We start from the raw sequence: 19068 nt of genomic DNA on the forward strand, positions 1-19068 counted from the left end.
GACATACTTAGGAACATACTAAAGTTTTAGGGAAATACACCTTCCGAAGAGGCTTAATTTTCAAAATGGTGTCCAAAATGACGACTGGGAGCTTAGAATGCCTGTATCTCAAATGGGAAAACATTTCTAAAGGATTTATAAACTGATTCTGGCACCTCTATACATTAATAACGAGCAAAATATCTAGCTAAATATATCTGCTAGGAATGCATCATTTGCATCATCAAAATGGCTGCCTGTAGCTTATTTTGGCTAAAATTTAAATTGGTTATTATATTCAACCTAGAAAGCTGGCTTTGGTGTTGAACACAAAATAAATGACCCACTTATTGTGGTCTTTAGGCCTACTCATCATCATCTTCAGGATCCTCTGGGAGAAACTTGTTATGTGGATTGTCACATTCATGAAGTTGACATGGTCCACAGACAGTAGTACAAGGTAGTCCATATATTCTGCATGAGCAGCGAAGTGTCTTGCAGGCAGTGGTACAGTTACAATGAATGACCTTCAAGAGACTGTCTGGAGCAGCATTCATTGTTGACATGAGTGGGACAAATCTATTGTCCTGCAGGTTCCAGCCCCAGTCTAGAGCATCTATACCATCATCTGTTCCCATCCAGACCATGACCTGGTAGTATGCTCTACGACAGTGGAATTTGGTAGCAGATTCAGTTGGTGGTAGACGTTCAGGCGTTACCGTTGATGAAGCTGAGACAACCTTCTTGCTGAAAATGTTATATCTCATTTTTGCAAGCGAATCTGTGCACTTTCCACCAAAAAAGACAGCCATTGCTTGGCACCCAAGGTCATCGATCACATCTGTTGTCTGGTTTTGTACAGTGAATGCATTGGCACAAGCCTGAAGGACAGGATCCCCTTTTACAAGTTTTTGGAATGCTGTATTTTTGCCAACTCCGAAGATCCGGGAAGTTGTGTCACAGCCAGTCACAGCATGGATGAACAGCAACTGAGAACACACATCCTGTCCGAGTACTTCTTTCAAATGGTTTATGGCGTACACTTTAAAACTGCCATCAGCTTTCGACTTGTCTGATCTGAAATAAAGGCCCTTGCTATCTCTCTGTGCATAGTAAAGAAGTAAGACGAGGAGATCAGTATCTTCTCCAATCAGCGTCGTGGTGTGAAGAAGAGATGATCCCACTGCGGCCCTTACTATGTCTACATCAGCATCTCCAAGTGAATTGACCACAGTGCAATCCCGTTCTTTCAGTTCATCACTTATCATGTGGATCAGTTTCTGTTTATTCAGATCTCTTGACAGGAACTCCTCCTTCTTACCTGAGAACTCTGTCTCAGCAGTGAAGTTGACAATGGGATGAATATTGTTTCCTCTTCTTTGATGTGTGTTGTCTTTAATGGATGGCCCATCCTCATAGCCATCAAACACAATGGTTGTAGCTGAGCCATAATGTTGGATGGTGAAGTCTGCATATGACTGTGCAATTTTACCATAGCTTTGTCTGTGCTTCCATTGTATTCGGTGAAGGAGTGAACCACCATTAAGAACATAATGCTCCGTTTCTGGTACAGAATCTAGGATTGCATCACTTGCATGATCACAGATTGCGTGCGCTAGTTGTGGTTTATCAGCTTTGCGGAAGACGTTTCCGGCTTCAAAGAGGGCAGGAGGGAAAGGACTGAGTTCGTAACGCATAACCTCCTCCAATGACAGCTCTCCAGTTTGGGAGACAATAAGGAAACGTTGAAAAAGAAGTGCAGAATCAATGATTCGATCAGGAGCAACCTTGATAGACGATTTTTGTCCAAGGGTTATGGCTTTATCCTTTCTACGAAATGAAAATGTGAATGCCGGCTTTCCGATCATTTTGTGCATGATGTTGCGTCCAACAGAGTCATAATCATGCACGTTCACTCCATCCTCAGCGACAACACCTGTAACAACATTCCTTAAAGAAGAGTCTGGAGAGAAAGGTGAACATATAGCAAGTTTTGAAGTGATCTTCTCCAGGTCAGCAGCATCCCTTTTCATCCTTGCCTCTGTTGAATCCTTGTGCTGTTCTGATGTTGTGTATGTCTGGTTTGAGAACTCCTGCATTGCGGTGTTATACTCTGATGTTATGCCCTTTGACATTGTCCAAAGGGATCTCTGATTGTCGGTCATTCCACTTCCATGTGTCATCCCTCCTGTAGTCTTCAATGACCTCATCAATGTTGTTTCGATTACAAGATCTGAGCTGAGGCCTGCCCATGATTGGCTGCTGCGACGGATAACATGAAAACCCTTTTCAAATTGTCTGAAGACATCTGGGTGGTTGATGTGAAGCTGACTCATCTCTTGGACATAAAAGTGTGCCGATTTCAAGTAATTGTAATGCCCAGCCGCAGCGAATATCGGCATGCATTCAGAAACAGCGCGTAGGTGCAAAAGCCAGGAACCTGTGAGATCTGCTGTTATCAGTGACCTAGCAACTTCTAACATGTGTTGGTAATTTAGCCACAACTGACTAGTTTTGGATCTAGCACACAGTTCCATCTTCCTTTTTCCCAACTCTTCATTTATTGTAATGAGGGTCTCTGATGTGAACACTGTTTCCAATGGCATTTCACCCTTAACTATTGAGGTATACATTGCTTCAGACTGTTCAACCATTGCTGCAAATTCACGACTATCATCTACCATTTCTGATATTATCATGCGGTTAAGACATTTGTCAACCAGAAGATGGCCACGGAATGCTCTCTGAACTGATTTGCCTGTCATCATATGGGCTATGAAAAGAAAAGAAAGAAAGAAACTGATTCAGAAAAAGAAGGCTTCAACGATGGTAGTTTGGGAGCTGGAGAGTGCAAACACCTCTAACTATAACAACTATAATGGTCAAAAAGAAGGCTTCAACTATGCTAGCTTGAGAGCTGGAGAGTGCAAACACCTTTTTTAGTAAGCTATTTGTATTTGTATAGTCATTTTAAGCTCCTGGGCGCCAGTTTGGACGCCATCTTGAAAATGATGCCTTTCCGGAAGGTGTATTTTCCTAGATTTTTAGTATGTTCACAAGCATGTCTAGAGGTACCAGAATCAAGTGAAAAATCATAGTTATATATTTTTTTCTATTGAGATATATAGCCATTTTAAGCTTGGTCTGCCGCCATTTTGGACGCCATCTAGAAAATTAAGCCTTTCTGGAAGGTGTATTTTCCTAGATTTTTAGTATGTTAGTGAACATGCCCAGAGGTACCAGAATCAGTTGAGAAATCCTTTGCACCATATTCTCAATTTGAGATATAGCCATTTTAATATCTCCACCGCCATCTGGGACGCCATCTTGGAAATGGCGGCTTTCGGGGGGGTCGATTTTGGTCGACTTTTAGTATGTTATTTAGCACGCTCAATACTATCGGAATCCATCGAAAAACCTTTTGTATACATTTTTTTTGGGTTAAGTGCTTTTTTTTCATAGATTGACTCGCCTATTTGTGCAAAACATCACGATGTCCACGATACTTAAAAAGTGTATCGTTAATGAACTGTACCCGATATTTATTTAATATCGTCATTTTGACCACCCCTACAAACAAGCATACAGTACATCCATCCATCCAATCAAGCATACAGTACATCCATCCATCCAATCAAGCATACAGTACATCCATCCATCCAATCAAGCATACAGTACATCCATCCATCCAATCAAGTATACAGTACATCCATCCTTCCAATCAAGCAAAAAAAAATATATAAAATCTTTATTTAAAATATAATTTTTTTTAATATCGGCCCGATCTTGATATCGGACCGATACAGATGTGTAAAAAAACGACCATATCGGCCGATTTATCGTGCATCCCTAATCAGGTGTGCATGTGGTGACTGTGAACTCACGGCAGTTCGCCTCGTCCGACTTGTCCTTGCAGTCCGCGTCGCCGTCACACTTCCAGTTCATCTGGACACAGTCGCCGCTGCCGCACTGGAACTCCCCCGGCGGGCAGCGTGGCTTCTGGGGCTCCGTGCGCCGGCTGCACCGCTCCATCCACTCGTCAGACTTGTCCTTGCAGTCCGGGTCCCCGTCGCAGCTCCAGAGGGCCGGGATGCACTCCGAGTCGTTGCAGCGGAACTCGTGGGGCCCGCAGGTGGGGGCGGAGCACTTCTCCTCGTCGCTGCCGTCGCCGCAGTCGTCGTCTCCGTCGCACACGAAGATGGGAGCCACGCATTTGCCGCTCCGGCAATGGAACTCCTCGGACGGGCAGGCCTTGGCGTCTGGCGGGGGGAGAGAAGACAAAGAGGCAGAGCGTTTAGTTTCATTTCATTACCACTTCGAGCCACTTCCAACTCGTACAAAACGCAGCGGCCCGCCTGTTCTAAGTTCTACCAAAGTCATCCCACGTTACCCCACTTCTCAGAAAGCTTCTCACTGGCTTCAAGGTTCTTGACCTGGCATACCGTGCAGCGAGGGGAACGGCTCCCTCCTACCTCCGGTCAATGGTCTCTAACTACACACCCTCAAGACCCCTACGCTCTGCATCTTCTGGCCGCCTCGGACCCACTCCTATCCAAGCTCATCGGGGGTCATCAAGACGAAGCAGGTTATTCTTGTTCCACAATGGTGGAATGAACTCCCCACCACAGTCAGGTCAGGACAGCTGAAACCCGGCCAATATTGAAGGATAACAAATTGATTGAAACACGTACAACTTGATTGAAAAAAGAGTTTGAGATCAAGGTTTTAAACTCTGTTTAGAGGGGGGTGAGCTATGGCAGGGTTTCTTAAAACTACTGGTATGGGTCGGGGGATTATTTCTGATAATCCCACACGAGAGAGCATGAGATAGTAGAGACACTATGTAATGAGGAGATGGAGCACTCTGGGAGTTTTAAAACCGATGAATTCGGAACGCTAAAGATGACGGCAACGACGAAATTACTTGCTACATTCAGAGGAAACAACAATCCCTGCGGTGAAACTGCAGCACATGTGTGTAGAAGTGGTCAGGTGTTAAGTCTTTGTTAGTTGCCGTTATCAAGATGGCGGTGGAGTGAGCAGACTTGAGAGATACTTTGATAATAGTACTCTTATTGGGGGGGGGGGGGGGGGGGCATGGTGGTGCAGTGGTTAGCACCGTTTGCCTCACAGCTAATAGGTCCTGGGTTTGAACCCGATGGGTGAAGCCTTTCTGTGTGGAGTTTGCACAAGTTTCCTTTGGGTCCTCCGGTTTCCTCCCACACCGAATACTAGTGGAAGTGTCATTACAACTGGAGCTGGTCCCAGCTGGACCGCGGCTGCTCCTACATCGTTAGAGCGTGTCAAATGCAGAGGAATAAATTCCGCCTCGGGGAACAATAAAGTACAACTTGACTTAACTGAACTTACTAGTCTGTTTTAATTAGCCTGGATCACAGGGTGAGACTAAAAACCAGCTGAACAGTCTAAGAACCCATAATATACAGGTGACATACGTTTACTGCTCTCAAGTCGAGTACTAATAGAAAGGTAATATATTGTGAAATAATAAGTTGTATGATCGTGTCCAACGCTGAGAACACAGAAACCAATGCGCTCACCACGAATACTGGAGACTGGGCTCGAACAGGTTCGCCTCCCTGTTCGAGCCCAGCGCTCCACATTGCTTTCAGTTTAGCTGGTCGTCCGCACTAATACACATTGGCAGTATTAGGGGGAGGGAAACTGATGGGTGGGGATCGGGCGTTGTGGACAGCGACTCCTACAGGTCGGTTGGTGCGCCTGCGCAGTAGAATCAGGAAGCGACGGGGGCGGGGCCCCTCCAAAGCCCAGACCCCTGACGCTGAAAGATCGAGCCGCGCAGGTGAAAAGATGCGACGGCTGCTACCTCGAGTATCGGAGGGGACTCGTGCTATGTATGACTTAGTCCACATTGCAGCCGGCTTGTGGGAGGCATGAAACAGCGTTCAAAGACAGGGGAGGGTTGAATTGGACGATACGAAATTGGGATGGGAGAAAAATAGAAAATGGGAGAAAAAGTGGATAAAAAAAAAAACACAGAAACCAAACCAGCCAAGATGCCTAGCATAAATAAGCGTGTTTCTATGTGATGAATGGGTGGCTCCTAGCATAGCCAGCTGGTTCTCTTGTGTGTGTGTGTGTGTGTGTGTGTGCATACATGTATGCCTGCCTGCGTGTGTGTGTGTGTGTGTGTGTGTGTGTGTTGTCGGGTGTATGCAGGTGCACGGACGTGTATGTAAACATGTACTGGTTGTGTTTGTGTGTACAGCCCCATCGATTTCTATCCTGTGTAGCGCGGGGGGGGGGGGGGGGGGCTACCTCATCTCTCTTTCCCCGTCAACGGTAGAAGTTAAATAGGTTTCAGTGTCTCTTCCCCCCCCCCCCCACCCCTCCTCTCAGCCAGGGGCAGGCCGGGCGTTAAATGGGTTTCAGTGGGTGGTGTGTGGGTGCCGCTCCAGTCTTTAATAGGCTCAGCTGAGCTAAATGGATAACGGACCTGGGAGCAGCAGAAAGGTACGGACGTTTTATGTGCTCTTTATAGAGCACGCACACACACACACACACACACACACACACACACACACACACACACACACACACACACACACACACACACACACACACACACACACACACACACACACACACACACACACACACACACACACACACACACACACACACACACACACACACACACACACACACACACACACACACACACACACACACACACACACACACACACACACACACACACACACACACACACACACACGGCAGAGGCAACCATGCAGCAATCGGGAGCAGTTAGGGGTTAACTATCTTGCTCATGGACACTTTGACATGTTGCCGGGAGCCGGAATCGAACCAGGAACCTTCTGATTATCAGACGACTGCTCTACCTCCTGAGCTACTGTCACCTAAAATAAAACATGTGACAGGTGGAGGCAGAACTCTGACACAAAGAGACACACATGCATAGGTATGCCTATACACATACACACAGGCACATACGCACACATAACACACAGACACAACACATACACTCATAAATCTGCAGACCAGTGGGAAATGTTCACTAAATATGACAAATCACACCTTAAATGTTCATCTACAGTATACCATTCCCATGATAAAGTACATGACAAATGACACTTTAACCTTTCATCTATGCCATTCCCATGCTGCACACATGCCTGTGTATTAGATAGATTGCCTTTGCTGTGTCCCTGTAGTGACATCATCCCATTTCAGTCCATATCAACAGATCAACACATCAATGTGATTCATGTGACCTAGTTAGGAGTGGGCCCAGAAACATGATTGTATCTACTGTATTACAATGTATGTATTACATAATATCTACTGTTGCTTATACACAGTTTATACAGTACAGTGTACTGTCTTCACTGCCTACAACTGCCTTACACTGTAATCATAACTACCTCAACCTATAGTCTACCCATATAACACTGTATGATAGCTATATGTACAATAATACTGCATGTACCATACAGTACATATATTTATGATTTATCTTTATCTGCATATACTCCCACTCAACTCTTCCTCTCCTTCCCTCCCTCAGATATCCACGTCTCTGAGCGGATCTCGGTCTGTCTGTCTGACATCTCCGCCTGGATGACGACCAACCACCTCAAACTGAACCTAAGCAAAACAGAATTGTTTCACCTGCAGGCCAAATCCTCCCCCTGCCCGACCTTTCCATCACAGTCGAGAATGCAACTGTGACCGTGTCCCCGACTGCCAAGAACCATGGTGTTGTCCTTGACGACCAGTTGAACTTCTCTGCTCACATCGCAGCAACAACCAGAACCTGCAGATCCCTCCTGAGCAACGTCAGAAGGATCTGCCCCTTCCTGACAAAAGAAGCCACCCAACTCCTCGTCCAATCAACATCTCCCGCCTCGACTACTAACGCACTGCTTGCTGGCCTTCCGACCATTGCCACCAAGCCTCTTCAACTCATTCAGAACGCAGCGGCCCGCCTGATCTCAAACCTACCGAAGTCAGCCCATGTCACCCCACTTCTCAGGGACCTGCACTGGCTCCCCATTGCCGCACAAATCAGCTTCAAAGCAGACCTGGCATATCGTGCAGCGAAGGGAACGGCTCCAGCCTACCTCCGGTCAATGGTCTCTAACTACACACCCTCAAGACCCCTACGCTCTGCATCTTCTGACCGCCTCAGAACTACTCCTATCCGAGCTCCGGGAGGGTCATCAAAGAGAAGTCGCCTATTGTCGGTCCTTGCCCCACAATGGTGGAACAAACTTCCCACCACAGTTAGGGCAGCTGAAACCCGTCCAATCTTTCGCCATTGACTAAAGACGCACTTCTTCAATCATCTGAAATAAAAAAATTAAATAAAAACTCTAACCCTAACTAACCTTACTGTCACGCACTTATAATATACCTAATATACTAACCTACACAGTAGCACTCAACACTTTGATGAACATTGTTACTCAGCTGATAAGAGTTGTACCCTTCCTGATGACTTGTCGTGCAAAACTTGTAAGTCGCTTTGGATAAAAGCATCACCTAAATTACTAAATGTAAATGTATATGCCTGCATATATTCATTTTTATATATTTATTCCCGTTTATATACACACTGCATATATTATATATCTGTATATATCCCATACCTACTCTTATTAGTTATGCCACTGGCCAGTATGGCTTACAACCATGCTATACTTGTATCACTGTATAATACTGTACATACATCAGAGTAGCATACTACTGAGTAGTAGTGTTCTCTCTAGCGGTGGTGGCGGAGAGGAGGAGCCTTGCTAAACTCCATGCCACCAGGGACAACCCCTCCCACCCACTACACAGACTTGGCTGACAGAAGGAGCACGTTCAGTGCTAGACTAAGACTCCCGAGATGTAGCACTGAACGGCACAGGAAGTCCTTCATTCCGACAGCCATCAGACTTTATAATGCATCACTGTGCCTCACTGCATCACTGAGCACAGGGTGACAGTACTATCTTCCTGGACTTTTACCTTTACTTTTAAAACAGACATTGTACAATTTTACACTACTGTATATTTTTACTGTATATTTTAGAATGTATATACATAACATAGGAAATGTATATCCCGGACCGTATTTTATTTTATTTGATTCTTAGTCTTATTTTTATTCGTGACTTTTGCTTTGCCTACCTAAATGTTTACAGTTTACGGTGAGTGATTTGTAGTGCCAAATTTCCCTCGGGATGAATAAAGTATTTATATTCCATTATATACTGTATATTCCACTTAATCACTTGAATCTCACTGTAATATTGTTAATGCACTTTACTGTTACCTTGTACTCTGGTTAGATGACAACTTATTTCCGTTGTACAGTATTTGAATCGAATCTAATCTAATCTAATATAATCTGTTGCAGGTATTAGTTCATGCAAGCAAGGACTTTCACCTCCTCTCCCAGGCTGAACACCGCTCGTCAGCATGACAGCAGTACAGATTGAGCCAAACCACAGGGTGCATCTCTATGACACAGAACACAGTGTTCATTTAATGTCTGATTATCACACGTCCTCCCCCCACAACAGAAGGATTGATCCACGTAAAAAATCTGCGAAATGCCTCTCTACTCAAATGTGGTAAAATGAAAAAAGGGAGAGAATCTGGATGTTTCCCACCATGCATCCGCCGCCGGGACTCATTATGATAATAATTGGTTGGATTCCCCGCTAGTTCCTACAGCTGCATGCTAATCGGCCCCAGCCGGATCCACTGTCATCTAATTAATGTGAACAAACAACCGGCAAGCTACTAGAAAGCTCTGGAGGTCGAGGGGTCGCACTAGGATTGGGTGCGAGCCGGAAGTTGTGCAAGGATGTGTGTTGGCTTACTGACACTTTCTCAAGGTGAGGAACTGTTACGTTACTTCATTAGTGAAGGCTGTGTAAACAACGGAGGTTTGCTGCCAGGCATGAGATGCAATAAGCAAACGGTTTCTTGTGCCTGGATAGCTGATGATAATAATGTCTTGGTACCACTAGGGAGCAGACTCCCTTCATTTTACACCGTAACACCTTCCGGGAAGTGACCCCTTCCTTGCCGTCCATTAACCCCATGTAAACGTAGTTGTAGTTTGTAGAGCTAAACCTATATTTTATAGTATAGCTATGGGTCTAATAACGCAGTCGAGTCTCAGTGAGTTGCTTCTGGTCAACGTGCAATAAACAGATTATTTTTTCATCCGTACATTTCCGTTTTATACCGTTTTGAATATGAATATAGTTTGGTTGCTTCCGAGTCATTCCAGGGAAAAGACGTGAAAACTGCGTTTTTGTGTAATTCAATAAACACGTTGTCATTTTCGCCTGATTATCGGATCTTCCTGAAATCAACGTTAGATCATAATTATTATCCTTCCTCGTGCAAGCATGCAATGTGGTTTAGACCGGCGCGCCGCTCCCCCCCCCCCCCCCCTCCTGCAACCCAATGGCAAACAACTATACACATAAAACAGATAGCTTCAATCGCCGTAGAAATAAATATCAGATCAACGCAAGCTTTCATATATAGTTTCATTACCTGGTATCTGATGTAATGCAAAAAAAAGAATCCAAATATCTGATAGCCATTCCAGTTATCCACAGCGATCCTGTCTCCGACGTTGTTGGGCATTGCACTTCAACGGGGGGGGGGGGGTGTGTTTTGCCGGAGTGTTTAGGACCCGCCCCCACGCCGCTGCTAGGTATAGAAAATAAACAAATCTGTTTCTAACAGGGTGCAATAATGGCCGAAGGCGTTAGAGGGCGGTATAAGACCGTCTGCCAGCTCAGACACATTCAATACAGCATGCACAAGGTGCCCCGCTGAATTATGAATGGCAATAGCGAATAAAAGAAATACCGTGAGAAAAATGTAGATCTACGTTTCCGGCACTCAACGATCGGGCGACAGAAACGTAGTTCTACGTTTTCGGCAACCAAATGGTTAATAAACACTTAAAATAAGAATGAAATTAAGTAGAATTGCACATGAGCGGAGTAAGATTAAGGGGCAAAAACACAGGATTTGACCCTTAAAAATTACGACCCCTTCATTTAAATTAAACTTAATTTCCCCTGACATTGCTGATTAATACATTGAGTGCCAACGACGAGATTAGTAGTTTTAACTCGCCATGCGTTGAGTGCCAAGGCCTGAGAAAAAAACGAGAAAACTTGTTTTTTAATCGTCGTTTCTTTTATTAGCAATATCCATTAATTTTTCATCCATCCATCCAGCCTGACGTTATCATTGGGAATGGGTCTGAGCTTGAAAAGGGCAAATACCGCCGCCTATCGTCTCCCGGATGGTATTGCACATATATGGATTGGATTGGTAGGGCATGTGCATCAGAAAAAAAGTCTGATCCAGGGTTTTCCCTTCTCTGGCAAGCAGTATCCGTTACCACATTCACTGGGGAGGCTGGGAGCAGCTTTCGATTATGTGTTTTGGACCATAACGTTGGATCAATAAACGCGATCAATATTTGGAATGGCGATCAGGAATTGGATTAATCTTTTTGCAGAACATCTGATGTGACGTAAAGACTATTTTACCAGTTTTGGGTTAATCAGATGTTTTTTTAACAGCGATCACAACGTGTGTGTGTGTGTGTGTGCGTAACGTTAGCGCTAAGCACAGCATGGATAATCGATTTTTCAGCCCGCTTCTCTAGCGTGCATAAGTACACATATACTATCGATAATCTAGCGTCTATTTGAAAACTATTCATAAATCAGCCGGGAAAAAAATACGTGTTTTGTGTATTCCACTAAAGAGCTATTATCGTGGAATTTCTATGGAATTACTAGAACTCTCCAAAACTATACTCGTATTCAAAATGGTATAAAGCGGAAATGTACCAATGAAAAAACAATCCGTTTCGTACATGTTGACTGCAAGCAAGTCATTGATAAGCGAGGGGTGTTTTAGACCCATAGCCATAATTTAAGATATAGTTTAAGCCTTCGCAAATTTCCCCGACCTCCCATTGACTTCCTTATTGGCACGGTAGCCCTATTATGGTCAAAGGGGCGTGGCTCTGAATGTGTTAAGGTGTTAACCCTTGACTGAAATGAAGGCATGTTTAAGGGGTCTGCAATGTTTGAAGTACCCCTTGATTTTTATTAAGATGGATTTAAGGCATTTTTAAACATTGCTAAGTGATTGTTAAGGCATTTTAAGGCAGTTCAGGAGGTTAATTAAAGAAACCGTCATCAGGATCATCTGATGCTCTTTGTAGCCAAACAAAAGAGAGTATTTACAACGTTTTTTTTTGTGTCCCTACCAAAGCTCAAATAAAATCGCCCCTGCTTTGACCATGCATGTGTAATGCAGTGGCTGGTACCATGGTAAAAACTGAAATCAACATCACACTACTTTTTTGATAAGGGGGTTGGAATCATGCTGCTTCTACTCCTGGTACAAAACAACACTCTCAGACGTGTTTGCCTGCTTCCTCAGGGCCCAAAGCAATAAGGCTATTGAGCAAATGACTGCTCTTTACTACAATCGACAGCAGCATTAAACACGGTAGCACTTAGCATGGGAGGATTGGGAGCATCCGTGGGACCGATGCCTTGCTGCTTTTCCCCCATGTGTTTGAACTGCGAACACTGCTGCCAAACAAAATTAACAGTTTGCATTTAAAAATGTTTAACACTTTAACTGGAGTTAATGCCAGGTCCCTCAGTGGGGGTCGAGATACATGCCCGATTGCAAAGCAGTCGTGTTTTATTTGTTGGTTTTTAATGTGTGTGTGTTTTTTTTTACTGTGCGATGCTACCGCCGATGGAAATAGTGTCTCGCGGGAACAACTGAGAACATAGAGTGTTGAAATTGAGATTCACAGGAGATTTAAGCCTGAAATCATACATCCTCCGCTACTCAGAGAACCTACAGTAGGCTACACAAACGTGAATCTCAGGGCGGTTGGAGAGCTGTACTGGTTGCATTCTGCAGGCCTGGCTGCTGCCTGTTAACTGCTTATCATGGGGTTGAGTTGAAAAGGAGGTGGGGGCGCGCGCGCGGGGGGGGGGGGGGGGGGTCTTTGCAGGCATTAAGAATACACACTGGATTTTGTAGTGAAAAATATATATATAAAAAGGATGGAAGAAATGTGTAAATAATATAAAATACAGTTATGGATCACACGTTACAATATAAAGAACACAGGTAAAAACAATTCAAGATATCATATCATATATTGCCCATCTAAAAAAAAATCTAATTTAAGGAAGTGTGTAAGTAAATCAAGGTGACAGTGCTGAGAATGTGCCTTATGAAGGGAGTGGGGTGGTAGGGGTCTTCCCTTGGGGAAATCCAGGCGTCATAGTGTAACCCAGGGTTCAGATTCATAAACTATCATAGGAACATAAATAGTTCCTGTTTATCTGTGAGCTACCACTTCCTGTTTTACCATGAGGTCCCACTTCCTGTATATAGAACGTAAAACAGTCTAGAACCAGCGTATGATGTCATGATAGAAGGTTCTGGAACCTTTGTGATGTCATCCTATGATGTCATATAGAACGTTCCGGAACATCTTGGTTTCCTATAAAAACAGCTAGCTCTCCAACAGCCAGCTCCCTTTCCGCCTCGACCTCCGAACCAGCAACATCGACCAGACGGACCGGACTAACCAACCGACTGAAAGCCGCAAGTCTCAACCAGCATCCCGGAGCAGTCCAGACCACCCATCACCAAGTGTGCTCAGCTGGATCGATACCCGATGGCGAGCCAACCCCGGAACATTTGATATACCTCCAGACTAATGCCAGCCTGATGCTCAACTATTGCTCAACTATTGTTACACCAACAGTCCGGTAGGATTGAACTGAACGAGACTACAAGGACTTCCAAGGGAGTCGATCCCGTTCATCTTGTGTTATTTTGATATTGTATTTTGTATTTGATTTGATTTAACTTGATATATGGATAGGGGATTTTCCTATAAGAATTAGAGAGTAAATGCTTAAGCACTGTATGATGTCATAATAGAACCTTCTAGAACATAGAACCTTCTAGAACGTTTGTGTTGATGTCATAATATAACCTTCTAGACTATAGAACCTTCTAGAACGTTTGTGGTGATGTCATAATAGAACATTCTAGATGACATATCGATTATAGCTGAATCACTTCCTGTAAATAAAAAGGGTTTAAAGGGCCAATTCACCTAATAAGGTATTTGCATTCCCTGATAAACTAATATAGAGTTACCGATGATAACCTCAGAGACGTCTGAACGAACCCCAATGTGTTGATCCAATCGACCTAGGCCTTGATATCGACCTAACCCTCCCGAAAGGAGAGGTTACTGACCTAACCTAAAAGGGATACTTCAAAGCATAACTTGTACTTTACGTATGTATGTATTATTACTGTTTATCTAGCGCGCTTTTAATTAAAATTATTGTTATAACTCTGCCTCTGGTCTACTATTCTTTTAATTGTGCATATTACTCCTCGTCTCATTCGAACCTAGAACTGTGCCCGTGGCAAACAGCTGTTACTGTTATTAACACAAGTGCTACATAAATTTGGCGAGCCAGCCAGGAGGAGTATATCACAGTTAACTGGATTATTAGCCTTTAAGGCAGAAGCTTAAATAGCGTGTAGCGATGGAAGTAGTTCAAACTAGCAGCGTGAGACTTCCTAATTCAATCATAGTCCGCGGTATAGACGATATTACCACTGACGCTGAACTGAATGAGTATCTGATGGAACGCGGCCCCATTCGGAGGATGTTCTTTGTAGCCCCTGTCAGCTTAGAGCCAGAATCACGGGTTATTATAGAATACGAAGGCCCACAAGCAGTTTCCAAGTTCCGATTAAACACGTCCCAAGCGAGTTACCTCATTAGAGATTTAGCCAGCGTTTATGACCCTGTAGCCAGTGACACGGTTACACAGACTTTTCTCACAGACCTAGCGGTGATAGCGACAGAGAGGGGCGAAGCCCTTGTGGAAGTCCTCAAGAGAGAAATCGCCACCATCAGCGCCGCCCGCAACCGCCGCCCTCAGCCCGACCCCCAAACCGACGAAGGGACCGGGGGGGACGCATTCAGAATGGACGCCCCACAGGGCACGGGGCCGGCAACACAAGCAAGCCCCTCACCCGGGACAAGCCGAGCGGAGCCAGTACCCGAGCTCCGCTGGCCTCAAGCACCAGTGCGCCCGCAAGAGAATGCACAACCTGTTCTGACACAAGCTGATGTCAACCCACCTGGGATGCAAAGGATAATTGTGGAGCACCTAATGAGAAACAAAGACGCAGCCATGCTCAGTCAAGCATCCCTGAGACTCAGACCCTTCTCTGGGCGAAGCCCTCAGCCCGACAGAGAAGTAGACTACGAGACATGGCGTAACAATGCGGTTCTTCTCCTCAACGACCCAAGAGTGTCTGATGTACACAAATCCCGGAAACTCCTGGATAGCCTCATGGCACCCGCCAGTGGCATCGTAAGACACCTGGAACCTGACTGTCCTCCAGGGAGGTACCTGGAGAGCCTCGACGCCGCCTTCGGAACCATTGAAGATGGAGCTGATCATTTTGCAAAGTACCTGAGTACAGTGCAACACGTTGGAGAGAAATCATCAGTTTACCTTCCGCGACTACAGGAGATGCTGACTACCACCTATAGGAGGGGGGGCATAGAGGCCACCGCCCTCGATCAGCAACTGCTAAGCCAATTCATCAGAGGCTGCAGGGACACCGCCATGATAACCGAGCTGCAGCTAGCACAGAGAAAGAACAACCCACCTACCTTTACAGAATTCCTCCTGTTAATCCGCACTGCAGAAGACCAGCGCTCTTCCAAAGAATACCGCATGAGACAGAGCCCGAACGTTTCGAGGCCAAGGGTATCGAGTAACGCCCAGGGCAGCTGGACCCAAAGGGAAGAGGAATACGCTCCAAAGTCGATTCCGGACACCAGCTCCAACTTCCAACGGTTAGAGGACCTAATTGCAGACCTACAGACACAGATCATGGGAATGAGGGACAACCAGAACAGACAAGCGAGGCCAGCTTCCAAGCAAGAAGCCCCGGCATCAGTTAAACCGACGACTAACAGAGGTACTCCCAAGTCCCAAAAGTCAGAGACTCCAAACCCAAAGAACTACACAAGCAATAGACCCAGACCCTGGTATTGCTTCAGATGTGGAAAAGATGGACACATAAGACCCAACTGTGAGAGCGAACCGACCCCCTCTCTGGTGGTCTCGAAAAAGAAATTACTAGAAGAAAAACAGCATGCCTGGGACGCTGAAAATAGAACCTATGTTCAGATTCCTACAATCTATATTGTAGTGAAACACACTGGAAATGTCCCAGTCTATGTAGTGAGACCTGAAACCAGAGATGGTCCACTACGAACGCTCCACCGAGACCTACTGCTACCTTGCGGCTTCCTTCCTACTACCCCTGTGGAAGATGGACCTACTGTAAAGGACAAACATAAACGACCCAGAACTCGACAGAGCCCAAGAGAAGAAAGCTCGAATGAATCAGAGGGAGAAGACCCAGATGATGACTATCTTGATCTCCCTTATCACTATGACCAGGGAGGTCTAGTGGAGGAAACACGACCCTTTCCAGGGTCTACTGTCGAACAAGACCCTTCAGACGCAGTCATTATTCCTGAGGTTACACCAGGGACACCTGATGGCCCGACGACACTGAACAAGACTATCCCACCCGCAGTGAGACCTACTGAAGGCAGTTTACCTGACCCAGATACAGCGGATCGGGAAAATCACTTACCTGACATGGATCAGGAAGAGGACAATCTACCCGACAAGACCTTACCAGTTATGAGTTCAGAGGAGAACAATACTAACATGAATGACCTGGAGACCGACCCAGATGGACAGGAGAATGTCCACAACGAGGTGGGAGAAGAAACCGAAAGAGAGGTCATAGCTGAACAGCCAAGAAGGTCGACCAGACATAGAGAACCTCCGGAAACCCTGACATATCACCGAATAGGAAACCCACTAGTCATAATCCAGTCAATATTACAGTCTAAGCTCAGTAATCGCAGACTCTTTAGGTGACTCTGACTCCCCAGAACCCCATAGGATTGTGATAATGTAGTCCTGGGATAATATGCACAGGGACGTGCATTAGGATAGAAGGGGAGAATGTAACCCATTGTCCAGATTCATAACTAGCATAGGAACATAAATAGTTAATGTTAGTAGGTAAGAACTTTCTAGAAAGTAAAACATTCTAGGACCAGACTCCCCGGAACCCCATAGGATTGTGATAATGTAGTCCTGGGATAATATGCACAGAGATGTGCATTAGGATAGAAGGGGAGAATGTAACCCAGGGTTCAGATTCATAAACTATCATAGGAACATAAATAGTTCCTGTTTATCTGTGAGCTACCCCTTCCTGTTTTACCATGAGGTCCCACTTCCTGTATATAGAACGTAAAACAGTCTAGAACCAGCGTATGATGTCATGATAGAAGGTTCTGGAACCTTTGTGATGTCATCCTATGATGTCATATAGAACGTTCCGGAACATCTTGGTTTCCTATAAAAACAGCTAGCTCTCCAACAGCCAGCTCTCTTTCCGCCTCGACCTCCGAACCAGCAACATCGACCAGACGGACCGGACTAACCAACCGACTGAAAGCCGCAAGTCTCAACCAGCATCCCGGAGCAGTCCAGACCACCCATCACCAAGTGTGCTCAGCTGGATCGATACCCGATGGCGAGCCAACCCCGGAACATTTGATATACCTCCAGACTAATGCCAGCCTGATGCTCAACTATTGCTCAACTATTGCTAAACCAACAGTCCGGTAGGATTGAACTGAACGAGACTACAAGGACTTCCAAGGGAGTCGATCCCGTTCATCTTGTGTTATTTTGATATTCTAGAACGTTTGTGGTGATGTCATAATAGAACATTCTAGATGACATATCGATTATAGCTGAATCACTTCATGTAAAGAAAAAGGGTTTAAAGGGCCAATTCACCTAATAAGGTATTTGCATTCCCTGATAAACTAATATAGAGTTACCGATGATAACCTCAAGAGACGTCTGAACAAACCCCAATGTGTTGTTCAATCGACCTAGGCCTTGATATCGACCTAACCCTCCCGAAAGGAATGGTTACTGACCTAACCTAAAAGGGATACTTCAAAGCATAACTTGTACTTTACGTATGTATGTATTATTACTGTTTATCTAGCGCGCTTTTAATTAAAACACCGGTTATTGTTATAACTCTGCCTCTGGTCTACTATTCTTTTAATTGTGCATATTACTCCTCGTCTCATTCGAACCTAGAACTGTGCCCGTGGCAAACAGCTGTTACTGTTATTAACACAAGTGCTACAATAGCAGCATGGGGGAGGGGAAGTACATGTATGGGCAGGGTAACTCTAGAAAGACATAAATATAGGCAATACAATTCGATCTGAATATAGAAAAGTGCAGATGAGGGTCTGTATGCCCTATTGGTTATATTATATGTTGTAAAATATAAATATAAGCTAAAGAAATGTAATCTGAATATATACTATGAGTAAGCAAACAGTAAGTAAGTAAAAGTAAACAGTATACACAAGGTACCCTAACTGGCAGTAATAGTCATACGTTGTAGTCCGTGCAGGTTTTGGTGGTTAAGAGCCAGACACACTTAGTGGTCAGAGTCAGACATTCCTAATAGTAAGACCCCAGCCACCCAAACCACAAACTGATTTAGCTCATGCCATCTGGCAGATGGTACCACAGTCGCAGGTCCACATCCAAGAGAACACTGAACAGCTACTTCCGGAATTATCACATGAACATACACTTTAACACTTTGATTGCCCAACCCGAGTTTTCTCGGGTTTACCCACCGCGGGTTGAATGCCCACTCACGAGAATTCTCGTATTTTCTCTCTTTTTTTTTTTATTAGCGATCTGAAATCATATTTCATCAACCGAGTCTACCGTTGGAAATTCAGCCACACCAGGCGCTCAGATGTGAAAAAAGCGCCCCCATCGTCTCCCAAATGGTAATTCAGCCTTTTGGATTGAACTCAATGAAAAT

General features: G+C 44.9%; 1 protein-coding gene across 1 annotated transcript in view; it reads right to left on the reverse strand.

The window, feature by feature from the left end:
- Nucleotides 1-19068, reverse strand: part of lrp8 (low density lipoprotein receptor-related protein 8, apolipoprotein e receptor) — a gene marked incomplete at both ends in the record, with an annotated part of 393308 nt that overhangs the window by 122496 nt on the left and 251744 nt on the right. Inside the window, 1 exon segment of the mRNA XM_084311233.1 lies at nucleotides 3864-4238. Coding sequence (XP_084167359.1) covers nucleotides 3864-4238 — 375 coding nt within the window.

The sequence above is a fragment of the Notolepis coatsorum genome, assembly GCF_963971535.1.
Source record: "Notolepis coatsorum genome assembly, chromosome: 3".
Lineage (NCBI taxonomy): Eukaryota > Metazoa > Chordata > Actinopteri > Aulopiformes > Paralepididae > Notolepis > Notolepis coatsorum.